At 36.2% G+C, this 27,939-nt stretch overlaps 1 protein-coding gene across 3 annotated transcripts; it reads left to right on the top strand.

The window, feature by feature from the left end:
• The first annotated feature begins 89 nt into the window (after positions 1 to 89).
• Positions 90 to 27,650, top strand: LOC131652699 (nuclear pore complex protein GP210). Of its 3 annotated transcripts, XM_058922642.1 has the most exons (36): positions 90 to 443; positions 814 to 1,079; positions 1,427 to 1,593; positions 1,699 to 1,915; positions 2,617 to 2,963; positions 3,683 to 3,862; positions 4,037 to 4,166; positions 4,258 to 4,406; positions 5,315 to 5,426; positions 5,526 to 6,112; positions 6,459 to 6,582; positions 6,661 to 6,935; positions 7,733 to 7,840; positions 8,019 to 8,081; positions 9,944 to 10,135; positions 10,633 to 10,692; positions 12,001 to 12,069; positions 12,833 to 12,979; positions 13,077 to 13,196; positions 13,935 to 14,054; positions 19,902 to 20,057; positions 20,144 to 20,206; positions 20,419 to 20,543; positions 21,149 to 21,557; positions 22,758 to 22,860; positions 22,949 to 23,061; positions 23,594 to 23,665; positions 24,071 to 24,146; positions 24,657 to 24,764; positions 24,877 to 25,018; positions 25,109 to 25,192; positions 25,280 to 25,499; positions 25,734 to 25,800; positions 26,639 to 26,730; positions 26,849 to 26,909; positions 27,010 to 27,650. In XM_058922642.1, the coding sequence occupies exons 1-36, from the start codon at positions 244 to 246 to the stop codon at positions 27,381 to 27,383; spliced, it is 5,898 nt and encodes a 1,965-aa protein (XP_058778625.1). In that variant the 5' UTR covers positions 90 to 243; the 3' UTR covers positions 27,384 to 27,650. The 3 variants fall into 3 exon arrangements, 2 of the variants coding, with proteins under 2 accessions (XP_058778625.1, XP_058778626.1); XM_058922643.1 differs by lacking the exon at positions 90 to 443 and having other exon boundaries at positions 1,027 to 1,157; XR_009298765.1 differs by lacking the exons at positions 25,280 to 25,499; positions 25,734 to 25,800; positions 26,639 to 26,730; positions 26,849 to 26,909; positions 27,010 to 27,650 and having other exon boundaries at positions 24,896 to 25,018.
• The last annotated feature ends 289 nt before the right edge of the window (positions 27,651 to 27,939 follow it).

Below are 27,939 nucleotides of genomic sequence, written 5' to 3'. Positions count from 1 at the left end.
TATGGTAATGATGGAGAGGTTAACTAAAATTTTAGTGAGTTTAACTTAACTTTCTACTTTAGTACTATGTTGAAAAAAGACAACTTTTCTCCTCTTTCCACACATTGCACATTCACACTGTTACTTTTTGCGCGTTCCATTGCTTCTCTAAAACCCTAAACCCCCAAAACCTCACTTCTTCATCTCTCACACAGTCACACTCTTTCTCTTCGCGCAATGCAAAATCCCTAAACGTGAAAAAAGATGGAGAAGAAGAACACGATGCTGTTTTCGCTGAGTTGTGCAGTAATTGTAATTACCGCGTTTGTAGAACATGCTGCTTCATCATCACCACCACATGCTTCTTCCGGTCCTCACATCGCTGATGTTAACCTTCTCTTACCTCCCAAAATGACTTTCCCTGTTGAATATAGACTTCAAGGAAGTGACGGTTGCTTCAAATGGTTACTTTCTATTTCCATTTTTTTTCTGCATTTCACTACTTTAGTTTCAATTCACCTGTGATGAACTATGAAACACAGGCAGTAGTAACTCGAGAGAGTTGAAGTGATTGAAGTTAAGGCATGTTTATCATATCATGAGCTAGTAACTTGAGATTGTTTTTGAGTGGAGGTCACTTTTGATTTTTGAATTAAGAGAGTTGTACAATGTATTAAGGTTTATAAATAAAGAACAAGGAGGGGTGGGATATTTAGTTTCTATATGGTGTTCATTGATTTGATTTGACTGTGAATTAATTGTTATTCCTTGTTATTGATATCATCTTGATGATTATGCGATTATTTATTTGTTTGTTTGGGGTAATATTGTTAGGTCATGGGATCATCATGATATTCTGTCTGTTTTGCCTGAGTATAATTCAAGCCACAAGTGCTCAACTAGCGCGAGGCTGCGATCTATTGCCCCTTACAGTGGTCGGAAGGAGACTGCTGTTTATGCTACGGACGTGAAAACTGGAATTGTGATTCGCTGCAAGGTTTTCATTGACAATATATCCAGAATCCAGATATTTCATCATTCTATTAAGCTTGATTTAGATGGGCTTGCTACATTGCACGTCCGCGCCTTCGACAAAGAAGGTATTCTTCAAGTGCATATATTGGAAATTTTGTACTTCAGACCGTGGCTCTTAAGTTGCTGTAAACCTTTCTGACACGGTTGGTTTTACTATTTTGTTGTATTGATTTTGCAAAATTCTATTGCAAATATGCTTCATTTGCCATATTTTCTCTTGAAATCTTTCACATGATGAGAGAAGCTGTCAGAAAACTTGCATCTTTTAAAAACAAAAGATGACATCAGCTATTAGACACGATTGCTTTTAGCTTAACAATTTTTTATTAGTTTCAAGATTATCATATTTTCCTCCTTGAGTCTAGGCCAGACGAACAAGAAATTTTTATTAAACTTCTCTATTGTGCTGCAGAAAATGTATTTTCCTCTTTAGCTGGCTTACAGTTCATGTGGAGCCTTATGCCTGAAGCCCATGGACTACCTTATCGGCTTGTTAATGTTCCTATAAAGGATTCTCCCCTCAGTGATTGTGGGGGACTCTGTGGTGACTTAGACGTACAAATAAAACTTGAAGATGATGTAAGTTTGCTACTAGCTGATTTGAATGTGTCAGATCACTTCGCTATAATTAATAATGTATATTCAATATTATATCCAACCTTTTTTTATGATCCTGTTTTGCAGGGTGTATTTTCAGATCTTTTTGTAGTAAAGGGAATTGAGATTGGCCATGAGATTGTGTCGGTGCATTTGCTTGAGCCACAGTTACATGATTTGGCTGATGAGATTCTTCTCACTGTTGCTGAAGCTATGTCGCTTGATCCTCCCTCACCAGTTTTTGTCCTTGTTGGCGCAGTCATTCCCTACACCCTTAAAGTTATCCGTGGAAATATTCCTCAAGGTTTTCTCAATTTGTTTAGTTTTCATTTGATTCTTTCCGGTAGACTTTTAAAGTTGTAATTCTTTCATTTTTGCGCTTATGCTAATATCTGTCAAAATAGGAATACAATTGTCCATTTATATGTGCAGGCTTTTTATTTTTCTGTAATATATAACACCGACCCAATTTGATTTTTTTTTGGATATAGTGGAAATGGCCTCCTGATTTGGTGTAGTCCTTTTTAAACCTGATTTAGAAGTTTTCTTTTGGGGTATAAAAGAAATAACAAGATGTTAGGTAATTTGGTGCTTGGTGTTTTTCAAGTGAAGCAAAGGGATAATTACCAAAACCTTGTCTGTTATGCAGAGGGTCTGGTTTGCTTGTTTGACCTAATTCTTTTCTTTCACCGATATCTCTTCCTCTTTCGGAGGGTTCCCGATCCTCCATCTTTGTTTTCATTTTAATCTTTTATGTGGAAAGAAACTAATGTCACAACTAATGTCTGGTGCTAGCGCCATAGTGGCAATCAGTCAAGGCACAATATCTAGTCTTTTCCCTGGGTCCTAATCAATAGTCGAAACTTGCAATACTGCGAAACGTCTGATAAGTTTAGACAAATGTTTTGTGCTCTATCCCTTCATACAAATGGCTTGTGTATATTTGTTTTTGATATGATATTGTCTACAGTCTTACCACCAATATCTTTCTTTTGCATTTTTTAGTGGTTACTTTACCTTCACCACATCATCAGTGGTCTGCCTCAAATGCTTCGGTTGCTCAGGTTGACTCGGAGACAGGGTCTGCGTATGCATGGAACTTGGGGATGACAGCTATCATTGTTGAAGATACAAGGGTTGCTGGCCATGTGCAAGTTTCTTCACTAAACGTGGTCCTGCCAGCTTCTTTATCTTTATATATAACACCTTTGTCTAGTTCTGGTGATCCTTTGGAAGAAATTGAATCTATTCCTCTAATGGCACGTTGGTATGTTGTATCTGGCCGTCAATATCTTATCCAAATAAAGGTTTTTGCACATGCTCATGGCGCACAAGAGATTTATATTACAGAGGTAGTTTGCATTATTCTACTCTGACTACTTTAATATCAATGGTAAATCATGTGTATTTTGAAATATTATATTTTCTTCTCTGATCTTCATCTATCCTATATATTGTGTGGAGATTTTAAGGGCAACTTTTGTTGATCTTTATGGTACAGTATAATTTCTCCGCAGTCTGCATAATAAATTATATTATTTTTTACCTCCCAAAGTTTGCCATATTTTCAAAGAAAAAACTGAATCTGAAAAATGGATACTAGGAGTAATTTATCAATCATTATCATGCCTCAGTTGTATGGATTTTTTGTTTGATTTGTATTGCTTTCTGATAGAACTGATAGTATATTCAGGAAATAGGTGAAATTTCCTGAAGAAAGTGTCTCTCACAGTTGCAGTAGAGCATTATAGCTCAAGTCAAGGCAAAGGGGCTGATTCTTTTAAAAAACTGTCTTACTATCAAGTGCTATCCGTGATTTGTGCATTTCTCAATACTTACATTACATCAAATGGTCAAGTGTTGTAAATGAAATAACTTCTCTATTGAGTTTAGGATTCAGCCTTGGTAATTTAAGTCTTCCATTGTCAAATGAGTAGGTCATTTCTTCAAACTTGCCTGTTGACATCAAGTATTGTGGCCATGGGCCTCATTCTTTCCTATATAATATGAATTGCTTCTGTGCCTTTCTTTTGATAGTTTTTCATTCATAACATTCTTCATCATGTTGCAGAATGATGATGTTAAGGTTGATGATTACTGGTCAGATTACTGGAGAACTGTGCCGGTTTCAAATGATATCGCCTTAAAACATGGTTGGCGGAATACTAAAATCTTGAAAGCTTATTCTCCAGGACTTGGAAATTTGGCAGCTTCTGTGAACTATCTTGGTGGTGCCGATGACAAAAAGAAGGTGATCTCTCTTTCTTCGAGGCTTTCTTATGGAAGCTTATTGTTCGTTTTTTTTCTCCTAGATAATTTTAGCCTCCTATGCACCATATGTTTCACTATGGTTGTTTCATATTTATAGTATTATAAACATTCTATTACTTTTTTGAGGACTTACATTGTTTTTGCATCCTTGTAGACTATCACAGTTGTTCAAGAAGTCGTGGTTTGTGATAAAGTAAAGTTCACCTTGGGTAATGAAAGTGGAATAATTCTACTGCCGTGGGCCCCTGGTGTTTATCAGGATGCTGAGTTAAAGGCTGTAGGAGGTTGGAAGCTTCTTCTATTTGCTTCAATATGCAGTGACTAGCTTATTCCTGGTATTTGTGCTTATACTTTTGATCCGACCACCTTCTGTAGGTTGCGCAAAGACAGCAAGTGACTACAAATGGTTGTCATCAGACATATCTACTGTATCTGTGTCAGTTTCTGGTACTATCCAGGCAAAAAAGCTTGGAAAAGCTACTATTAAAGTGGTATCTGTATATGATTCACTAAATTATGATGAGGTAATATTATTAATAACTTCAGTAAAGTTTATCATGTTTGGGTCTGTAAGCCCAAATCTAGCGTCATGAATTTGCATCTGTTCCTATGTTATATAATATGCTATTTGAATTTATGAATGCTGTTTGGTTGGGGGGTAATATGCTATGTGCTAAGCATATTGGCTGGGCTTGTACTTGCTTTAATCATTACTCAAATTGTGCTTCACTTCTACCATACGTGCTTTGTTGTGAGTTCATTCCAGTACACTTCATTCCTTTCTAAATGGTATCTATATCTTGGTTCTTACCAAGCTGCATTCCAAATATTGGCGGCTCCCTATTCCATTTTTTTGTCTCGAAAATCCGAGTTTTCTGTCTGAATTTGATAAATTCCTTCTTGCTTGGTGGTGGATCCCTTCCCTTGTTCTTGAGGTATTTTTGTGATAGTTTGTCTAGATTAATCTATGATTTCCTTGTTCTCTTAATCACGCATTTGGTACTTGTTAGTACATTTCTAATGTCTTCTGTCTAGACTCTAGCTATTTCATTGATTTCAATAAGTTTGTCAGATTCTAATCTGATTACATGAATGGGATGATTATGATTTTTGAAACATCTGTGTGTTTTTTTAGCTTTATATGTTGAATAATATCACAGATGTGTGTTTTTGCTATCACGATGACACTGGGGAGGTTTTTCTGTAAAAGGAGGAAAAACATAATCACAATCAAAGAGTCTGGTTTATTTTCTGATGATAATTGATGATTTTTCTCAAATATTACAAAAGTGTTTTCTACGAGACATTCTGTGTCATTTATGTATTTATTACTTTCAATCCACACATAAAGTATTCATAAATATACTTTGAATTCTATGGATATGTATACAATTCTTCCATGTTTTTATTTTGTAATTTTATTTTCTTATAGGTCTTGGTTGAAGTCTCCGTTCCATCTTCTATGATTATGCTTCACAATTTTCCTGTAGAAACTGTTGTTGGATCTCATCTTCAAGCTGCGGTGACAATGAAAACCGCAAATGGTGATACCATATTTCGGGATATTTTGAAGTTTCCTTTTCATTACACTAAAAACAACACTGTTTGATATTTTTTTCGTTACGTGGATGTTTCATGTGCAGGTGCGTTTTTCTACAGATGTGATGCCTTCAATTCTTTGATAAAGTGGAAAGCTGGAAGTGAGTCTTTTGTAATTGTCAATGCATCTCAGGAGTTGTCATACTTGGAAACAGTGCCAAATAGTCAGGTCCATCCATCAGATGACGGTTTTCCCTGTTCTTGGACTTACATACATGCTTCTAATACTGGTCAAGCTTTAATCCATGCCATACTTTCTAAAGAATATCACCAAATCAGTCATGGTCCAGTTGTCTTAAAAGCGTCTTTACGTATTGCGGCATATCTACCCTTTATCGTAAGCCAGGCAGGTGATGGAAACCACTTTGGTGGTTACTGGCTTGATTTGGCTCAAGCCGAAAATAATAAGCAGTGGCCTAACTTGGAGGAGTTATATCTTGTTCCTGGGACAAATTTAGACTTATTACTTGTTGGTGGACCTGAACCATGGAACACGCATGTTGATTTTATTGAAACTGTGGATGTTTTGGGTGGAGAGAATGCTCTGACAGATGATGGAGTTCTCGTGAATCGAATATCTGACAACAATAGGACATTGTACAGGGTTTTGTGTCAAACTCTGGGAACCTTTGTAAGTTTCAGTATTATTTTCTTATTAGAAAGTATTCTAGTGTTAGTATAGTGCTTCTGTGCAACAATAGTCACATCATGTCTAGTTAGTTTAGCGGCTGCAACAAAATTCTTTAGTAGCTTGTAACAGAAGTCTGTTAATCTCAGATATAACAGTATATACAACTGTAAATAGTTATATAGAAACTAGTAGCTATATGAAGATGGTAGAAAATATTAAATTTCTTACTTAGATATCTCAATACTCTATTTTCTCTTGTTTTCCTTCATTCTCTTCTTGAAACCCCTAGTATTTTTAAAATAAGCCAGGTGTCGGAAAATAATAACTTTTGTTTGAAATGACTCAGAAACTGCTTTTTAGACGGGGAAATTTGATTGGTGATGATCATCCCCTGCCTTCTGTAGCTGAAGCTTGGCTTCCAGTGATATGTAGCATTCCTTCTTCTATTGTACTTATAGCTGATGAGTCAGGTAGGCATTTCATACAGTTTAAATAACTGACAAGAGTTTTTTAGATTTCTGTTTCTTGATTGAATCATTCTTTCCCAGTGAATGAAAATGAAATTATTAGAGCAGCTGCCCAAGCTGAGCGTGGTTCACGGAGACTTCGTGATACCCCTATTACTGTGGCAAATGGGCGCACTATTCGAACATCTGCAGCTGGTCTTAGTGCTTCTGGAGAAGTTTTTGCTAACTCATCTTCTCTGAGTTTGAAGTGGGAACTTAGCAGCTGTGAGGGACTAGCATATTGGGATGACGCATTTGATATTATAAAGTCCAACAGTTGGGAGAGGTTTTTGGTCTTGCAAAATGAATCAGGATTGGTACTGAGATTCAATTCGTATTAATTTTGTCATTATATTAACTGTCCAACCTTTTGATTGAATTTGACAATTTTTGGTAATTTAGTTGTGTGAACACTTGCTGTCCCAAAATATTAGTTTCTTTTCATTTGAATTTGTGAACCTTATTTTTTGTTTGTGCATGCCATAGTTGTACATGGTAAGACAAGCTAAGTAAGTGTGCGTAAGCTCACTAAATGCCTTGGCCCCTCCTTCCTATCAACTAGTCATATATTTATGCAGTTCTTTGATATAGTGTCTAGCCATTTAAGTAGTTGATGTAAAGTTTCTTAGAGTGTAACACAACATGTTAGTTACTAAGATGTCATTCTTTAACTCTTGCATCAGACACTAAAGTCTAAAGGTAAAGATCTATGTTGGTGATTTTACACTATATTCACCTTACCAGCCTGTGGGAAGTATTGATTATATTAATATGATAATATGATAATCTGCACTTGCAAAATCATTTTGACTGACAAAGGTTCGATTTTCCATTTCACGTGAAGGATGATATAAGATTCCTTAACAGTTGTGAGTGACATCCATACATGATTATAATTTATGAATGCAAAAATCTGTCAAAGTTATGATTTAAGATATTTGTCGCAGAAATAGTTTAAAGTTTTGATTTGTCCTGTATAATGTACCGTGCTGTGTAATATTCGTGTAAACTTCTTTTCACTCATTGCTAATTTTTTCAGTAAAGAATAAACATTATTTTACATATCTTCTAGTGTATGGATAACTAAAGTGACCTTAAATGCTCTGTTTCTTAGTGCATTGTTCGTGCCACTGTTACTGGCTTTCTTGGTGGTCTGGGAGATGATACATTTCACCGGTTTCCTCAAACTGAAAATGTGCTTACAGATGCCATTCGTGTACAGGTACTATCTGTTGAAACTGGTTTATCAGATTGTGAATATGGTTCTTTTAGTTTTATGTGATTAAAATTGAATCGTTTTAGGTTTCTTTGTTAAGTTCTGCATCATCTTTCTGCAGTTGTTTTTTATTGTTGCTTTGTCTTGAGAAGTTGTCTTATTTTATTTTGGTGTTACAATGCAGCTTGTTTCTATGCTAAGAGTTGATCCGGAATTCAGCTTGATATATTTCAACCCTAATGCAAAGGTAACACTTGTGGAAAGCCATATTATCTTATATTCTAACACCTATAAATGGAGGTAGATAGATGTTATCAAGTTATTATCCAATTATTCTCAATAATATTCATAGTTCTCATTATTTCCTCATTCCCTTATCCAAAGTTCATAACTTCAACGGGGTTCTCTATGTCTGATGATCACACCTTAGAGGGACTCATGAATTATGAATGGATTTTTATGAAATCAAGTCGGGGATAGCTCCAATTTTAGAAAAATGGCAGAGCCCACAATGTAACAATTATACAGCTGATAACCTCTTGTATTAATGAAAAATGATTCAAGTTGGGCGGTTGAAATGGAGGAGGGCCTCAAAGATTTTATGTGACAAAAGTACCGCTCAAGCTGAAGGTAAATTTCACCGACATCGGTAAGATCTGCGGTGTTGTATGAGACAAAATGTTGTGCGGTTTAGAATCAACACGGGAATAGAGTAAGTGTAGCAGAGATGAGGATGTTGTGTTGGATGTGTGGTAAGACTAGATGTTATAGGATTAGAATTTTGAAATGACAATATTAAAAAGAATGTTGGGGTAACATCTATTGCAGAAAAGACGGTGGAAAATAGGCTTAAGTAGTTTGAACATGTAGAGAGAAGACATGTAGATTTTGTTGTTAGGAGAGTAGACTAGATGAAGAGGAGTCAAGTAGCTAGAGGTACCTAGAAAAACTGTAAAAGAAACTATTAAGAAAGATCTCGAGATAAACAAATTGGATATAAAAATGTTCTTTGATAGAACATTATGGCATTAATTGATCCATGTAGCCGATCCCATTAAGTTGAATAAGGCTTGGTTGTTGTTGTATACAAAACAGTTTAACTATGTTCTCTCTCTTCTCACTTTTATCTAATGGTATTGCAGCCCACATGTCCCAAGATCGAAACCTGGTCTGATACCATATGAAATAAGAGGAAGGCCTAAGAAAACTATAGGCCTAATTACAATGAAAGAGAGAGACCTAGAATTAAATGGTCTAACTGTAGGTATGGTACATGATGGAATATTATAATGTCATTTGATGAATGTAGCTGATAAGGCCTTGCAAGAAAAGGCTTGATTGTTGATACTCTGAATCATCAAATCGTGCTAAAACACCATAAATTATTCAAGTAAAAAAATCCTGTATTAATTTCACCCAGACAGTTGGTGATTTTTTTTTTTGTAATGTATATTTTTGTTATAGTCTATTTTTTTGTGGGGGTTCTCCTCTCCTCTGTCCCAGTGCAGGTCTATGTCTTCCATGGTAGTCTAATTTTCTTTTTCTTGCAAATATGTCTTGCATAGTGGTTTTTGCACATTGTTGATATTTGTATATATATAGAAAGAGAATATTCTATGGAATATTCCTTAGTTCATCCTAGAATAGGATATATTTAGCATATTCCCAATGTAATTAATACGATGAGTTATATATTTTACTATATAATACATTTCCCATAGTGCTATTCAGTCACATGGTTTATTCAAATGTCTCTTAGTTTCTCGTATTTCAACATGGTATCAGAGCCTCGTTTAAGATCCGGTGGGCCACCTGCTATCAGGTTTCTGCTATCGGGTCACTCACCATTTATTTCTATACTCTAGATGTCCAGTGCTGGGCATGGGGTGTGTTAAGAGTCCCACATTGGATAATATATGGCCTGAACATGTCTTTATAAGTGGGGAAAATCCTTACCCTACAAGTCGGTGGGGGCATTCCTCACCCTACAAACCGGTTTTGTAGGGTTGAGTTAGGCCCTGCCACATTTCTTAACACATGAAATTGAATTGTTATTACATTTCAGTAAAACTTATAGACCTTTTTACAATACTGTATGTTCCCCTTCAGGTAAATTTGTCAATCACAGGAGGGAGCTGTTTCTTGGAAGCTGTTACAAATGATTCTCAAGTGGTGGAAGTTACTCAACCACAAACAGGATTAGAATGTCAACAACTGATTTTGTCCCCTAAAGGATTAGGGATTGCTAATCTAACTTTATATGACATGGGACTCACTCCCCCATTAAAAGCATCTGCACTTGTAAGCTCTATTTTCATTCAATTTTAATTTGCTTGAAATTTAAGGAAAATGCTTGGTTTTGATGTCCATACCTCAATATTTTGTTTGATAAGACTATTTCGCAGATATTTTCGTAGTTATGAGCCCTAGTCTGTCAGAATGACTAACTTCCAATCACCTTTCTTCCTGCATGCTTGTGACATTTATTTTTGTCTGCCAAACCACAGTTTTTGTCTTGTCTTTCAAACCTAAATATCAATGCAAAATCTTGAACTTTGCCATAGGACACCTTGACCTTTTCCCCTAATGGGAAAAGACTCTTATTGTTATTGGTTAGTTCTGTCCTCAATTCAGTGATTAAAGTGTGTGAGCTTGTAGAAAAGTTTATTGACTTGTTTAGGAGTTCAAAATTTGCTTTAGTTTTCATTAATCTTTACTGAAACACAACTTGTTCTAGCTCTCTCATGATCACGTAATGTTGTTTAATGTTCGATGCTTTTAATGGTTGAATGTTACAGGTCCAGGTTGCCGATATAGAATGGATTCAGATTACGTCAGGAGAAGAAATTAGCCTAATGGTATGCCTTTTCTATTGTATTTTGGTTTAAAAGGGCTTAATCATGATATTTTAATGGATGATCTTATATGCAGCACATATTAGCTTCACTAAATAACAAACAGGTAGAGAAAACCCAAAGAAAGGCGGAGTAACACTTTTTAACCTGCTGAAACCCGACTTTTATTAATAGTTCATTAGTAAAAAAATTAAATATTTGATCCTCCATTAACAATCGTTTCTAGCTCTCAAGACTGTTGCAGGATTGAATGTTTTCATGCTTTCTTACATATTGAATCACTTTCACCAAATGCTAAAATGAATTCTTTACTCCTTGGTTTGCAAATTGTGATAACTAAATCTGTCTTGTAATCTATCTAGAAGAGTAAACACAAAAAGCACCTGTGTGAAAGAAATTGGGTCTTTTAATGTGTGAAAGAAATGAAACATTTGTTAAAATAAGGATAAATGCTGCTGCTTGTATTCATGCTCACCTTGATTGCATTCTGCTTAAATCTTCTTTCACCAGTGTTAAAGAAGGGGTATTTTGTTTAGGTTCAACTGGTACGAAGAGATATAAAACAGAGAGAAGCAAAATATTTAAGCAACGGATATCCCTAAGAATCTTATTATTTATTCTTGCTGTGGTGGCCAGGAAGTCTGCAAGTAGACCTAAGAGAGTGAATTCGAAATCTCCCTAATTAATTCTTCACCGAGCCACTAAATACCTACCTACTCTGCTGATCCATTATTTATAGATTTCAATCACATTTATAGTTAGTTACCCCCTTCTCCTTGTTGCCCTTCTTCGTATATTTTCCCATCTAATGAATCCCCCTTCTCCTTAAAACCTTAACTAATGAAGGGGAGCCTTGATACAATGGTTGGAAATGTTGCCACGTGTCTATAAGGTCATGGGTTAAAATCATGGAATTAGTCTCCTGCAAATGTAGGTTGGATTGCCAACAATAGATCCTCAATGAATCCACGCCCCTTCCCTCGACCCAGCATGTGGGAGCTTTATAGCACCGGTTTGCTCATTTTTTGATACTGTGTATCGTACATACTTAGCTTTTCTAAAGCAGTGTGTATAGCTTCGGGATTGAGAGCAAGAATTGTATGGAAATGAAAAAAATTCCCCGGCATTATTTCTGTACAGTTTCTATATGTATTAAAATAAAAAACGTGAAGGTCATTCCGACAAACTGACATATTTACAGTTTCTATTGCTCTTTTTATTTTTTATTTTTCATTTTTAATATGATTATTGATTACTGCATATGTATCCAACCTAGAATTTCAACAAAATGTATTATTCTTATCTTTACAGGAAGGAAGTTTGCAAACTATTGACTTATTGGCCGGTATAAATGGAGGAACCAGTTTTCATGCTTCCCAGGTTTGAAATGTTTTCCCTATTAAATTTTGCTACAGGCAGTTTTTGTGCATGGCATGTTTTACCTGATCTTGTGGGACATAATCTTTAGTGCCTTATGGGCCCGTTTGTTTTGGCTTTTTTTAAAACTGATTTTTATAGTGTTTTTTTTGTGGAAAAAAATTTTCAAAGAAACTTTTCATAAAAGTTTCAAAAGAAATTTTGTTTGAATAGTTAATCTTAAAATGTTATTTTAGGTATTTTATCATTTTGTTGCAACATTTTTTGGATATCAAAATTTCAAAAAATTACTTAATTTTGAAGCTATTTCAAATAGTTTTTCATACAAATCATTTTTGAGATACAACTTTTTGAAAAAATTGAAATTTTGACAATGTTTTGATCTTCAATAATATATGTTCATGTTATAGGATGTTAAAATTAGTCTTTCGTTCTAAAAAAAAATTAATATAAAAAAACTTGTAATATTTTGAAAAACATTTTAATAAAAATCATTTTTGAAAATACAAAGAAAATTTTTATTTTTAAAGCTAAAACAAACATGCCCTATATATGGTCGACAAGATATTATTATTATTGTTGTTATTATTATTATTATTATTATTATTATTATTATTATTTATCGTCATTATTACTATTAGTACGATGTCTTACATTTTCAAAGCCTTTTTGATTGTTGTCATCTCCATATTCACCTATGAAAACATGTCATAGTGAGTTTTTCTATTTCAACTTGCAAATTAATGATTGGGATATTGTGACGCAGTTTGTTTACATGAATATCCATGTTCATATTGAGGATACTATAATTGAGCTGCTGGATGCTGACAGTCTGTCTAGTCTTGTTGGTAGACATATTAATGCACCGAGTTTTAAAATAAAGGGGAGATATCTTGGAATTACAACCCTTTATGTAAGTCTATTATCTACACCTTAAACCCGACCTTTAACTAAAATATTTCCTGAATTTGTGAGAACTCATAAGCTTGGTCATTATTTATTGAAACCAGGTCAGTGCTATGCAACAGTTTGGACATGTAATACAAAGTCAGGCTATTAGGGTGGAAGTGTACAAAGCCCCAAGAATACACCCTCATGAAATTTTCCTGCTACCTGGTGCATCATATGTGGTATGTTCTAAAGTACAGGTGTTGTTTCTTCAGTAATAGTTTGACATGAAAATGTGGACTTTGAAAGAATCACATAACATTATTCTCTTCAATTCACGTTATATTTTTCTGTTGGAAAAGGCAAAGTTAATTTCTTTCGGAAAAAAAAAATGCACACATTTATTTCTAGGTTCACAATTTATGTAACATCTCTACTTATTTGTTTACTTTATGCCCTAAAATTTCTAAGTCTAGAGATATTTAAGGAGCTTGTGAAATTTTGAATATGTACTTGTTCTTGAGCTTGTATGAAAAGCCAAGTAAATTGTTTCAATTTGTCTCGTTGTCCCTTATTATAAGACCCTTCAACCAAATTCATGGGTATTAAGAAAAGTTGTTGTAATAGTAAATTTGTCAAATATTGGTGTTACTTTTACATATTTATCCCTACATTTAATGATATCATAAGAGAGAGAACATGAATCTACATTTCCCAATGGTAAATCAAACATGGGCATTTTGTAAGGAAATCATTAAGGCACGTGAAATTTTGATAAGGGTTTTGTATTAAGGGACACAGAATTAGTGGAAGAGGGGCTTATAAATAGAGACAAAAGGAGTATTGTTTTCTTTTGTGATTATTTATCTTCACAATTGGTTTTTTGATCTTGAGCTTCTGTGATTTCATAATTATTGGCACTATATTTTTCTCATTCTAGGTTTTATGATGATGTCATTTTTATTCATTTATTTGCTTAGCTTACTGTGGAAGGTGGCCCATCTCTCGGTGTTCATGTCGAATATGCTGTTGAAAATGATAAAATTGCAAGTATTGATAGATATTCTGGACGGCTCTTGGCAAATTCTATTGGGAACACAGTAAGATGTTAAATACTGCTCAGGGTTATTATTGTTCCATATTTTTTTATTAAGTTTTTCTTTCAAATTTGCTGTGAAGTATACACAAAATATGCATAAGCGCAGTTTAGCTGATTGTCAAGCACAAAATACATTCTCTTATACATGTACAAGATAGCTTTTATGCTTTGGCTGATTATGAGCTGTTGTATTTTAATAGTCATGTTACTAGAACAGAAAACTTTCTGATGTGAAATAAGTTTTGCTGCTGGCACTCTCAGTCTTAAAAAAAATGGTTAATAGTTGATAGAATTAGGTAAAGAGAGAGAATGAAAAGAAACTCTCATTGTATTATATGATGAACAGTAATACAAGAGGCTACTATATATAGCCATGTGATACAAAGCAGAAAAGGTGTGAGGCGCATAACAAGCTAACAGCACACCACTAACAAACCTGACAGCTCAGCATAACAGAATAGAAAGATAAAATGAAGGGCATATTAGTAAACTACTCTATTAGTCCCCCTTAGAAGCTGATGGCAGACTTGTCAAAGCAGCCTTATCATACACACGCAACTTGGAACGAAGAGGAACAAACTTGGCAGCAGAGAGGGGCTTAGTGAGAATGTCAGCCCATTGATCTTGAGCTGGTACATGAACAACAGTCAGACTTTTGCTGAGTACTTTCTCTCGCAGAAAGAAAATATCAAGCTCCATATGCTTAGTCCTGTTGTGAAGAATAGGATTGTGAGCCAAAGTAACAGTGCTCAAGTTATCACACAATATCTTAGGAACTTGAGAGGAATAATGGAGTTCCTTAAGCAAGGACTGAATCCAAATGAGTTCAGCAGCTAGCTGAGCCATACTGCGATATTCCGCTTCAGCACTGGACCTTGCAACAAGCTGTTGCTTCTTGGACCACCAGGAAACAACATTAGGCCCAAGATATATGCAGGCCCCTGAAGTAGATCTCCGGTCATCAGGGTCTGATGCCCAGTCTGCATCACAGAACCCTAGCAACTGCATTGGTTGCTGAATAGGAGCAGGCTGAAGGAGAAGACCATGGTGCAGAGTACCACTTAGGTACCTTAAGATTCTTTTAACAGCCTTCCAATGATCCTCTAAAGGATTGGACAAAAACTGACAGACTTTGTTGACTGAAAAAGAGATCTCTGGCCTAGTTAAGGTAGCATATTGAAGGGCACCAACCACAGACCGAAACTGAGTAGGGTCATCAACCGCAGCAGACCCAACCTTGGACAATTTGCTGCTAGAGATCATGGGGGTAGGCATGCCATTGGCATTCAACATATTAAGCCTTGAAAGCAAATCTGTGATGTACTTAGTCTGAGATAAGAGAAGAGAACCATTAGGGAGATGAGTCACTTGAATCCCTAGAAAATAATCAAGTTGTCCCAGCTGTTTGAGAGAGAATGAATTATTGAGATGCTTGATCAAGGAAGCTATAAAAGGAGCAGAACTACCCGTGATGATTATATCATCAACATAGACCAGAATTAGAATCTGAAGTTTACCTTGATGCAACAAAAACAAGCTAGGATCACATCTACTAGCCTTAAACCCGAGTTGAACCAAAGCACACTTTAGCTTATCAAACCAGGCCCTAGGAGCCTGTTTTAAACCATAAATAGCCTTATTTAACTTGCAAACAAGAGTTCTGTCAGCAACTTCAAAGCCAGGGGGCTGTTGCATAAAGACTTCTTCTTCAAGAGTGCCATTGAGGAAGGCATTGTTAACATCAATCTGCTGCAATGGCCACCTGTTTGTAACAGCAATAGAAAGAACAATTCTCACAGTGACAGGTTTAATGACAGGAGAAAAAGTCTCTTGAAAATCATTACCAGCCTTTTGATGGAAACCTTTAGCCACTAATCTGGCTTTATACCTGTTTATGGAACCATCAGGATTCTCCTTAGTCCTGAACACCCACTTACATCCAATAGGCTTCCTTCCAGCAGGAGCTTTCACCAAAGTCCAGGTCTGATTTCTCAGCAGTGCCTGATGTTCTTCCTTCATGGCCTGAAACCAGTTAGGAGCAGCCAAGGCTTGCTCAACAGATGTAGGTTCAAGGTGGGCTATTAATAGAGTAGGGTGAAGTCTAGGAAGGGTGATTCCTCTTTTGGCTCTAGTTTGCATAGGGTGGATGTTTTGAGGGTGAATGGAAGGTAAAGCTGTGGCAGCAGGGTGGGAAATAGGACTAGGGCCAGGGGAGGGACCAACTGAAGGAGAGGAATATGAAGAGGAGGGAGAAAGAGTGCTAGCTTCAGCTGGATCAGAGAGAATGAGGGCAGGAGAGGAAGAAGGAGAAGAGGTAATGGGAATGGCAGTGAGAGGTTGAGGGATAGGTTGCTGACCAGAAGAATAAGAGTTGTTAGAGGGAGCAGCAAAGGAAGAGGAAGAAGAGATTGGAGAAAAATTAGGAATAGTGGGACTGCTAAGTTGAGGAAAAACAGAATTTGAGGAAGAAGAAGGCATAGAAGACAGATTAGAAGTAGAGGGAGCAGAGGGAACAGGAGGAAAACTGAGAGAGGGAGAGGAAGAGGATGGAGTGTCAGGAAGAGAGACAAATTTTGAAGAAGAAACCAAGGTGGAATAAGGAAAATTTGCTTCATTAAAAACAACATCCTTGGAAATAAAAATGCGACCATCTGAAGCAAGGCATTTATAGCCTTTGTGAGAGGTAGAGTAGCCAAGGAAAATGCACAGTTGAGATCTAAAATCAAGTTTATGAGAATTATAGGGACGAAGAAAAGGATAACATGCACAGCCAAAGACTTTAAGGGTAGTATAGTCAGGGTGTTTGTGAAGTAATTTAAAATAAGGTGAGACATTGTCAAGTATAGGTGTAGGAAGTCTGTTAATGAGATATGCAGCTGTGACAAAGGCATGATCCCAGAATTTTAAGGGAAGGGTGGACTGAGCAAGGAGTGTGAGACCAGTCTCAACAATGTGCCTGTGCTTACGTTCAACAAGGCCATTTTGGTGATGTGTATGGGGACAAGTGAATCTATGAACAATCCCTAAATCTGTGAGATATTTGGTAAGAGGCCTAAACTCACCTCCCCCATCAGTTTGGACACATTTAATGGGACAATTGAACTGAAGTTCAACCATTTTCTTAAACTGAAGAAACTGAACCATGGTGTCAGACTTAAGTTTGAGAGGAAAAACCCAAACAAACCTAGAGAAGGCATCAATACAGGTTAGGAAATAGGTATAACCACTGGAAGATTGCATAGGGGCAGGACCCCAGAGATCACATACAACCAGCTCAAAAGGATGAGAGTAAACTGTGGTAGATAAAGAAGAAGGAAGTCTATGAGACTTGCCAATGCAGCAAGCATGACATAACTCAGCAGGGGGTTTAGATGGAAAGGACTGATTACACAGTTTGAAGATTTCAGTGAGGGCATGATGATTGGGGTGTCCCAGCCTAGTATGCCAAAGCACATATTTATTGGATGCAATAGAATTTGCAGCATTAAAGTGTGAGGAAGGTAAAACAGTACTGACAGAGTTTAGAGAAGGATTGAAAAAGGTACTTGTAACATTATAATTGCAAGATTCATTACAAGAAGACAAAGGATTTATAGTATGATTTGCAACAGATTCAGTACACTGAGATATAGAATCTATAACATCTGTCCTATAGGAAGTATTACAATTTTATGCTGCAGGATAACTATGACTAGAACTATAAGAGGAAGAAGACTTGGACAACGGAGGAGCAGCTGGATTGGAGAATTTATAGAGGCCATCAGCACCAACAAGACCACTGAGTAAGACTTCAGAAGTAGCCTGAGATTTGACAACACAAAACTTAGGATGAAATTCAAAAAATACAGAATTATCTTGAGCAAATTTGCTCACACTCATAAGGTTTTTGGTTATGTGAGGGACATGTAAGAGATTGTTAAGAGTGAGAGATAGATGAGGTTTGTGAGGTAAGGGAAAAGACATAGAACCTACAGAGTTGATGGACAAACCTTGGCCGTTACCTATGAAAACTTGTTCAGTTCCAGGCACGGAGGCAGAGTCAGACACATTAGAGGCATCAGGAGTAACATGATGAGAAGCTCCTGAGTCAGGATACCACCACTGGTTTGCACTGCTAGCTTCAGTACCTGCATAAAAGGCTTGTGGTGCAGAAGATCTGGGAGGTGCAGCTCTGGGAGAAGCATAAGCAAGCTGCACAGGATAAACAGCACGAGGAGCCACGTGAAAAGGATTGAAGGGAGCTCGATGATGTGGATAACTAGCACCACTGGAATTGGCATAACGATAGTAGCATACTGAAGCATCATGACCAGGTTTGTGACAAATCTGACACGAGGATTTCCCAAAACGACCTCCTCCACGACCAAAACGACCACCACCGCGACCAGAACGACCACCACGTGCACCATAGGAATGATTTTCAGCATTAGCGGTGACGTGACTCGTTCCTTGAGGAAACGCCTCGGAGACGACTTGATCAGAAGCGACTGGAGTAGGAGAAGGTGTTGCTTGAGTGAGATTGACCGTCGCCGTCGCCGGTTCTGTAATCGCAGCTTTGCGATGCTTCTCCAATCGCGACTCATGAGCAAGCAAGGAAGACTCCAACTCTTCCAAGGAGCTAACGTCATCTTTGCTGTTAACGGCGGCGACAATAGAATCATAATCCTCAGGTAACGAATCGAGAACAATCTCAATTAGGTTACGAAGAGGAACGGGATCACCGATGGAGGTTAGCGACTCACTGATGTCACGTGAACGCGTCATAAGCTCAGTAATCGTTAGTGAACCCTTCGTAAGACGCCGGAGTTCTGAACGAAGTTGACGAGCCTTGGTGGAGAGAAGAACATCAAAGTAGCGATGAACTTCTGTCCACACCTGCCACGCATGCTTGCAGTCAACGAGCTTAGGAAGGAGAGCATCGGAGATGGTAGAGAGAAGCCAGGTGCAGATGAGAGCATCCTGCTGTTCCCACTCAAGAAACGCACTGTGAGATGCAGGATCTGAGGGAGACGGTGGCGGAATCACCGGAACAGTGACAAAGCGTTGAAGACGATGACCACGGACGACGCCATCAATCTGCTGCTTCCACTGTTTGAAGTTCTTGTCGTCAAGCTTAACAGAAATTAGGTGAGAAAGTTTCACCTGAGAGGAAGGGAATAAAGGTTCCATGGATCGGAAAAAAAATTTAAGCTCTGTATACCATGATAGAATTAGGTAAAGAGAGAGAATGAAAAGAAACTCTCATTGTATTATATGATGAACAGTAATACAAGAGGCTACTATATATAGCCATGTGATACAAAGCAGAAAAGGTGTGAGGCGCATAACAAGCTAACAGCACACCACTAACAAACCTGACAGCTCAGCATAACAGAATAGAAAGATAAAATGAAGGGCATATTAGTAAACTACTCTATTAATAGTAGTTAAAAGTCAGCTTTCAACACAGCATCACATGCTTTGTTCTCATTTTATATTCATTCATGTGTGGCCGTTTTAGGCATAGGTAAAATAGTAATATACTATACCTTGCTGGACTTACTAAGTTTTTGTGTGTTTTGCTCTTAGATTAAGATAGAGTTGTCGTACTCCGAATTCTTTAAAGTTTCAAATTTAGCTGTCATAAAAGGAAAATCAAATTGTTCTCATGATCTTAATGATATTCTTCTGCACAAATAATCTCATCGTTTCTTCTTTTGGGAACACGTGACAATATTTCTGTCGTATGGCTGTTTGCCTTCACATAAACCAGAAAACTTTTTGTGGATTGTGTATTTTATATTGAACATAGTAGTATCTGGTTTATGAAAGATATAAGTTTAATCTAATACCTCATTACTATTGTCAGACAATTCTCGCCAGCCTCTTTGTGAATGGAAATACTATGGTTTGTGAAGCAAGGAGTATTTTAAGGGTGGGAGTTTCATCTACTATCAAATTGCATATGCAGAGTGAACAACTAGGAGTTGGCCGCAAACTGCCAATTTATCCATTATTTCCGGAGGTAACAGTTACAAAAAGGATATGGAAATTATCCCTTCTGTTGTATACTTCAAATGTTAATATTGACGACCTTTTTGGTTTTTCCAGGGAAATTTGTTTTCTTTCTATGAGCTATGTAAAAATTACCAGTGGACTGTTGAAGATGAAAAGGTTTGCCTTTATTTTCATATTATTTTTTATTTCGATACCAGTCCCATCCCACCCCCTGTCAATATAGGTAAAAAATGCATTAATAAGGAGCACTGATGGAGTGTAATCAAGTGCGCACTCTATGTGTTAGTCATACCTCCTAAGAATAGAAACACTATTATTTATGGTCTAGAAGTCATATTTCAAGAATTGACTTTGCTATATTTCGTTAGGTGCTGAATTTCAGGGTGTCTGAGAGCTTGCACGGTGACAGATACGGGAGTGCTTCAGAAGAGAGTCAAGTTGGTACTAATTTTGATGAGAATGACCTTGGCTTTATCAATGTCTTGTATGGAAGGTATAAAGCTGTGCATCATTCATGTCAAGAATAATAGTATGCAATACTTTTTTCTCTGTTAAAAACTCTTAAATATCTGAATCCAAGAATAATAGCATTCAATACTTTTCAAGCTTTATATTGTTTGTGTAGTTTCATTTTTTTTTCTTTTGTTTTTTCATTTGATACAATTCATCTGATAGAACGTCATGGTTCATTTAATATATGTATCTGATCCCACCCATTGAGAAAGACTTTGGGGATTGTTGCTGCTAAATTTAATCCCTTTTAAGAGGCAACATAAAAGTTGTTGGCTTTAACTAATTTATATATTTTCTTTTTTTCCTTGATATGCTATGTTTTCCTCGGATAGATATGATTCAGTTGCTGTTTTTCAATCACTAAACCTTTGATATAGCTGAGTTTGTTCCCTTGTATATATTGTCCGATTTTCCTCATATAATACAACACAATGTACTGTTATGCATTCACTTTGCAGTGAAGTGTACATATAATTTACAACAGGCAGCCAATTTATAACTTCTATAAACATTTTAAAGGACAGTATAGAAATATGTAATTGAGTACCATATATTTACTTTTATTTATTTATTTATTTTGGTCAGATCTGCGGGCAAGACAAATGTTGCCGTGTCATTTTCGTGTGAATTTAAAACTTCTGGGTCGAAAACACAGTCAAGGATGTACAGTTCATCTCTATCAGTAGCAGTGGTTCCTGATCTTCCCCTGGCTTTGGGACTCCCAGCTACCTGGATTCTTCCTCCGTATTATACAACTACAAGCCTTTTGCCTTCCTCCTTTGAATCTTATACACAACGTGGTGGTCAGAATCGCAAAGGAAGCATCAAGTATTCTTTATTGACTAGTTTGGATACAAATGCTCTGCAAAAAGATGCTGTGTTCATTGATGGGGATAGAATTAAAACAACAGAAAGTAATAATCTTGCATGCATTCAAGCCAAAGATCGTACCACTGGTAGAATAGAGATTGCTTCTTGTGTCAAGGTTGCTGAGGTATGGATTCATCTTTCACCTACTGTTTATTTGGGGACCATTTGTTGGCTGTTGCACTCTTAGGAGTGTCAAGTTTTAGCTTTACACAATGAGTAGTTAGAACACTAAATGATTTTAAACCTGTATAACTCAATTTGTACACTCTGCTCATTAACTGCGATAAGATAGGGCTGCTCTGTGTTACATTAAGACTTTGACATGCTAGCACACCGTAGCCTGATTTTGGCGAGACCTTTGTATTTCAGATGAGCGTAGGGGTGGAAAGAAATCAAATCTACTAAACCATCTGGTCCTTCCATTTATAAATTCATCCAATTGCGATAATAAAATTTAGTGGATTGGATAGTGGATGATCAATAAACCAGCCAAACAAGTAATGATATACGCTGTATATTTTACTAACCATTATATTTACTAGTGTTCAATTGAATCTTAAATCTATTGTCTAATATTTTACAAAAATAAAAATCTTAAGGTAAACGTTTCAGCTATACATGTGTCTGTATATACACAATCTTAAGGAAAAATAGCTGAGACGTTCTCGAGAGTAATATTGGAGAGAGTGAAGCAGTATTATCAATGGCTGCTTATGACACCAGCAGCAACTCCGCCATATAAACAGTTGTGGCTTATGGCTTCTGACACAATCTGCAATGGCGGTAATTTAGCAACACTGAAGAGAAGCATTCAGTAAGAGAAAAAAAAACAATTTTTATAATATAATTGTAAGTGGATGGGTTGTATTTGTATTAAGAATTATGCTCGTAACACACTTTTCTATTGTTTGAAATTCATATTGGTCCCACTAAATTTATATAGGTCCCTCACACTTTTGCGGGACCTATATGAAATTCAACCAATAAAAGAGACTGTGTTGGAAAGAGCATACTCCCTTCATCCCTCAAGACTTGCTTACTAAATTCCCAAGTATTGTACAAATATTAATTGCAAGCACTCATTTTTGTACTATATGGGACTTGATGGATTGGATTTTCTTAGTACTTTTTAACTGAACTTAGATGCATTAATGGCTTAATTTTTATCCCTCCCTCTCAGTCTATCCTACCTCTGTGTGCCATTCTGTTTCAGCATAATAAGTATATTTACTATTTTGACCATGTTATTTACTTTTATAGATTTGATATATGCCAATTTTTTTGGGGAATTGTTACTCATTACAATTTTTATATCATGATCAAGGTGACTCAAATTAGAATAGCCAGTAATGAGGTCCTGCTCAAAGTGATTGACCTTGCTGTTGGTGCAGAACTTGATCTTCCAACAACATTTTACGATACTCTAGGTATCAATGTCCCCTTAATAGTGAATCACAGTTGGAAATTCAGACTGAAAGTACTCATCTTTTATTGCATCTTCCTTTGGTTAAACAGGAAATCCTTTCTATGAAGCATGCAATGCAATGCGTTTCTATGCTGAAACTAACTACCCTGATGTTCTCGCCGTAAACAAAACTGCCGATGGAAAAGGGAATGTCAGCATCAAGGTTTGTTGGTTGTTTTTATTAGAAATCATTTTCTTGCTTTTCTATGTGCTTTGGATTTCGACAAAAACCAGTATAAGAACCTTCAACTTGCACATTTGCAAAGTCTTGGAACTAACTAGGTAGATATAAACATTTCATGTGTTTTCACCTAAAAATTTATCACGTTACTTTAGTTTCAGTTGAAGTTGTAGGGTTTGGGATTAGATTATTAAGAAGGGGAGAGAAAGAATAAGACTTTGCATTGTGATTATGACTTGACACAGAAGGCTGTGTGCTAATTAATTCTTAGTTTTTTTACTAAAAGATGATTTAAGGCATCCTAAGTTACTCTAAGATTTTGAGATATTTTTTACATTAACTCCAGCAGTTTCTAATAAAGTGAAGCCTGCATAGTCTTATCAAAGTCAGGCTTAAAGTGACCCTATATATGTGTGTGTAACATTAGAAAAACTTCATTTGTTTTAGAACTAGCCATATTTTTCCATGTCAAGTTAATTAATGGAATTCTGTTTTGACCTACTCATTGTTGAAGGCAATTCGGCACGGGAAAGCTCTTGTGCGTGTAGCATTTAGTGAAGCCCAGCAAAAGTCAGACTATGTGCTAGTAAGTATTAGTTTTTTGCCTTGCACATCGGAACAGTAAATTACAGTTCTACATGCATATCTTGATCATATGCCCTATGCCACATGTTTTGAACCTATATTTCAATGACAATAGGAGACTGTTTCATGTCGATGCACCTAAACATGATTGTAAACTGGGCTGGCTTCTGAATGTATTTATGCGCCTTAATTTCAATGACTGTAAACATTATGTCTCAGAATCATACTGTAACTGGAGTTAATACCTGGCATTTGCCTTATAATTGCAATTTTTTGTTTCTCACCAATACCTAAGTAAATATCCTTGGTACTAGTAATACTTGTTATGTTACTATTCTACCTGGTGTTTATCTGCCGCCTGTTCTTCCCCTGTCCTATTGGATTCTCTAATTTTTTTTTTTTGCAGATCAGAGTCGGTGCCCATGTATATCCTCGAAATCCAGTTCTTCATATTGGAAGTCCTCTTAACTTGAGCATAAAAGGTGTGGCATGTTTAAATGGTTGCTGTTATTTTATTCTTCTATCAATAATTTCAATCTCAGGAATAGTTTTATTTTTTTAAGAAAAATCTATTTGTTAGAAGTTCAATATACCTTTTGCTTACCTTTACAGAACTACTTAAGCTTTTGGGAGTTAGTTCAATACTGCTAGTATTATAGGATCTCCTACAGAACTCTAGCTTGTGAATATGGATGTATATGTACTGTGTACCATGCTCAAGTATTATGCACCATGCTAGAGTGTATACATATAAATTATAACTATATCAGATCACTTAAACTTATTGCACCCCTAACTAATATAATTTACTGAAATATATTTACTTATTATTTCTTTATGATATCCTCGACTTTTTAGAATGTGCATCATCCCATGCTTATGCCATGTTCAACCCATATCATACATACATCTAATGTGCTTGCTTTGTAAAATCTTTGACCTTTTCACTATTTCTTCCGGATGGATAATGCCATTCTATCTTCATATTTCAGGATTGAATGATAAAGTTTCTGGAAAATGGTTTACGACTAATGAAAGTGTAATATCAGTGGATGCGTTATCTGGAGTGGCCAAAGCTGTTGGAGAAGGTTCAGCCCAAGGTGCTAAATAACAATATTTAAGTACTTGAAATGAACTTTATGATTGTCAACTAGAGTTTTTGCTTAATAAACAGTTATACCAATCGCTATTGAAATATGTTATTATGAACAGTATATTTCCATTATGCAAGATCGAAGCTGCAAACAACAATTACAGTGTTGAAAGGCCACAGTATTTCTGTGGATGCTCCAAAAGGGATGTTGACTAATGTTCCATATCCTACAAAAGGATACAACTTCTCTGTGAAGTTCAGGTTTGTAAATTATGACTCTAGACATGAACTTGGTTTTAATAACATCATCTTTATTCTTACCTACTTTTGTGACCAATTCAATTGTAATAGTACCACCTATGGTGAAAGCCTTGATGCGTCAGGACGAAACAACATAATTTCATTTGACTGTAGAGTAGATCCTCCATATGTCGGGTACTCTATCTTTACTCATATTCATCCGATATGACCCTTTAAGTAATTGATTCATTCTTAGACATTTTTTACATGCATTAACTGAAGGTACGTCAAGCCATGGCTGGATTTGGACACGGGCAACTCATATTGCCTATTTTTCCCTTACTCGCCGGAGCATTTAGTGCACTCAATACCCAAGTCAGAAGGCATTATTAGACCAGATATATCTGTCTCCATATACGCTTCTCTCAAAGAACATGAACATGTTTTGGGATCTGCGTCAGCTCTTTTCATTGGAGGTTTTTCTATAGTGGAAGTGGGCAAGGTATGGCATACTAACATGGACAAATTGGATCATGATATTTTTGTCACCTTGACATTGTATGAAAACACACACATGTAAGGGAGGACCCAGCTTATACTCAGGGTGTGCAACTGCACCCCCTCAAATTTCTAAATTTACACCCAATTATTCCCTATTTTTAAACACCATATTGTTAAACAAACTATAGAGATTTAATTTGTGCTGTTCAAGATTCATTTTTTCCCCTCCCCTCAGGATCCAATGCAGCTGAATCTGACTTCAAGCTCCAACAAGACTTACATAACCATTGTGGGAAATACCGGTAAGGTGGCATATCATAGTAATTTTTTATGTTTGAAATAAATTAAGGTATATAAATAAAGAAGTGTTGACCTTTTAATTTATTGTGGATATCAATAGACTCAATCCTAAATAAATAGGGAAATCAGGAAACAAATCATAGAGATATTCTATGTAAACTATTCCTAGATATTCTAGGATTAATAACCTTTTTGTGTAATGAAGTTCTACATTAAATAATTAACTTTTTGTTGGGTCATAGGGCCATATTCCCTGAGACAACAACTAGTTTCTTCTTTACTTGTTAAGGGCATAGTTGCTACAGATATTTCATCATTGTCTTCTATCATATGTAATACTTCTTCAGTTTCAAAATAAATGCCCTTTATGATTTTAGCACAAATTTAAAAAAAATGTAATTTTCTTTTTTGAAATTTTGGTATCCGGCCTTGCGACCGACTAATCCAAGAGGACCAATCCTACCGTCCACTAGCGGGGGCCCTATTTAAAGCCAGAGCAAAGCTCTATATGGACTGACCCAACACAAGGATTGTTAGCACCTTGTAGTATTCAAACTCAGGACCTTGAGAGGAGCACACTTTCAAGACCCAAGCCACTAGACAAAAAAAAAACAAAACACGACACCTTAACAAACTAACCATACTAGTGTTTGGTGGGGTTTTTTCAATTATAATTGAAAAATGAAATATAATATATAATAATTAGAAGACATAATTGAAAAATAATAATTAATTCTACATGAAAAAAATTATTGACGTTCATTTTGATTGTTGTTTTTGCGAGTAAAATGATATTTATTTTGAAAAGAGAGTACTAATTAGTTGGGTGTCTTATCACAGATGTCGAAATTCACTGGAATCACCGAAATTTGATTATGATTCTTCCCATCAGTAAAGATGATTTTGGCATTCTAGGTTTTGCTCGCTATGAGGTGAGTGATCCAAACGTCCAAGGCTAAAAAGTTTGCAACTAACCAGTGAATCTAATTAAAGTTCTGATAAGGAATTGAAAATCTACACCAAATTTATTTTGCATGTTCATTTGTCCAGGTCAAATTGCTGAAAGCCGAGAGATTCAAAGACAAAATCATCATCACGCTCCCATCTAATGGTTACGTATTTGAGGGAGCTTAATGACTTTATTTCCACTTCATAAATTTACCTTAAAGGGAAAGGTCACAAGTTTAATCTATCTTTTACTTGTTTTGTAGGCCAGAGAATGGAAATAGGCATCACTCATGAGCCTGAATCCGAGGAAAAAGCACTATCCAATGTAACCACAAGCAAAATCCTCTGGGCAAGCCTTTTGGGTTGTCTCGTGCTGCTGATTCCCTCGATTGTTGCTTTCATATATTTCATGGACAGACCAGATAGATCCCAGCAAACAAGTAGTCCGGTCACTGCAACCATTGCAGCACCAGCATCTCCTTACAGAAGCAGTCCCAGTCTCAGTCCCACCGTCACAAATGAAATGTCTCCTCGAACGCCACAACCATTTGTAGACTATGTAAGAAGAACTATTGATGAAACTCCTTACTACAAGAGAGAAGGAAGGAGAAGAACTAATCCACAGAATACGTTTTAGACTTGTGGCCTATCAGTGACACTTTTATACCCAGCACTACTCCCACATCTGAGGCTGTCACATAGACTCACTATGTTGTATTATTTTCAAACTCGCAATTTTGGTCACTACACGGTGTTTGTATAAATTTAGTAATATATAGTCATTTGTGATGATTATTGTAATGGGATGACCATGTTTCCATTCAATGTGTATTTGTTGTAGGTGCTTATTACATTGCTTCTCCAATTAGCATATCTTGTTATTGTTAGTGTTCCTAATTTATCTTAATAGATTTGTTCCTAATTTATATTAATAGATTTTGTTACTTTTGAATCTCTAAACCATACCTTGGAGTGGAGTTAGTCTATCAGGTCTATTTTTTATTTTTATTTAAGCAATATTTTTCAATATTGTAATTACAATTTGGAATATATCAAAATTTTAATTTAGAACATGGTATCACTATTTGTGGATTGTAAATTTTTCAACAATATCGACCATTTCTTTTCCCACCCTTGTATTTTTTCATAAACCCTCGGCAAAATTTCAAAAATGCCTTTAGAATTTGAAGATG

The sequence above is a fragment of the Vicia villosa genome, linkage group LG2, assembly GCF_029867415.1.
Source record: "Vicia villosa cultivar HV-30 ecotype Madison, WI linkage group LG2, Vvil1.0, whole genome shotgun sequence".
NCBI lineage: Eukaryota > Viridiplantae > Streptophyta > Magnoliopsida > Fabales > Fabaceae > Vicia > Vicia villosa.
This window is presented reverse-complemented; position numbering and strand designations above follow the sequence as displayed.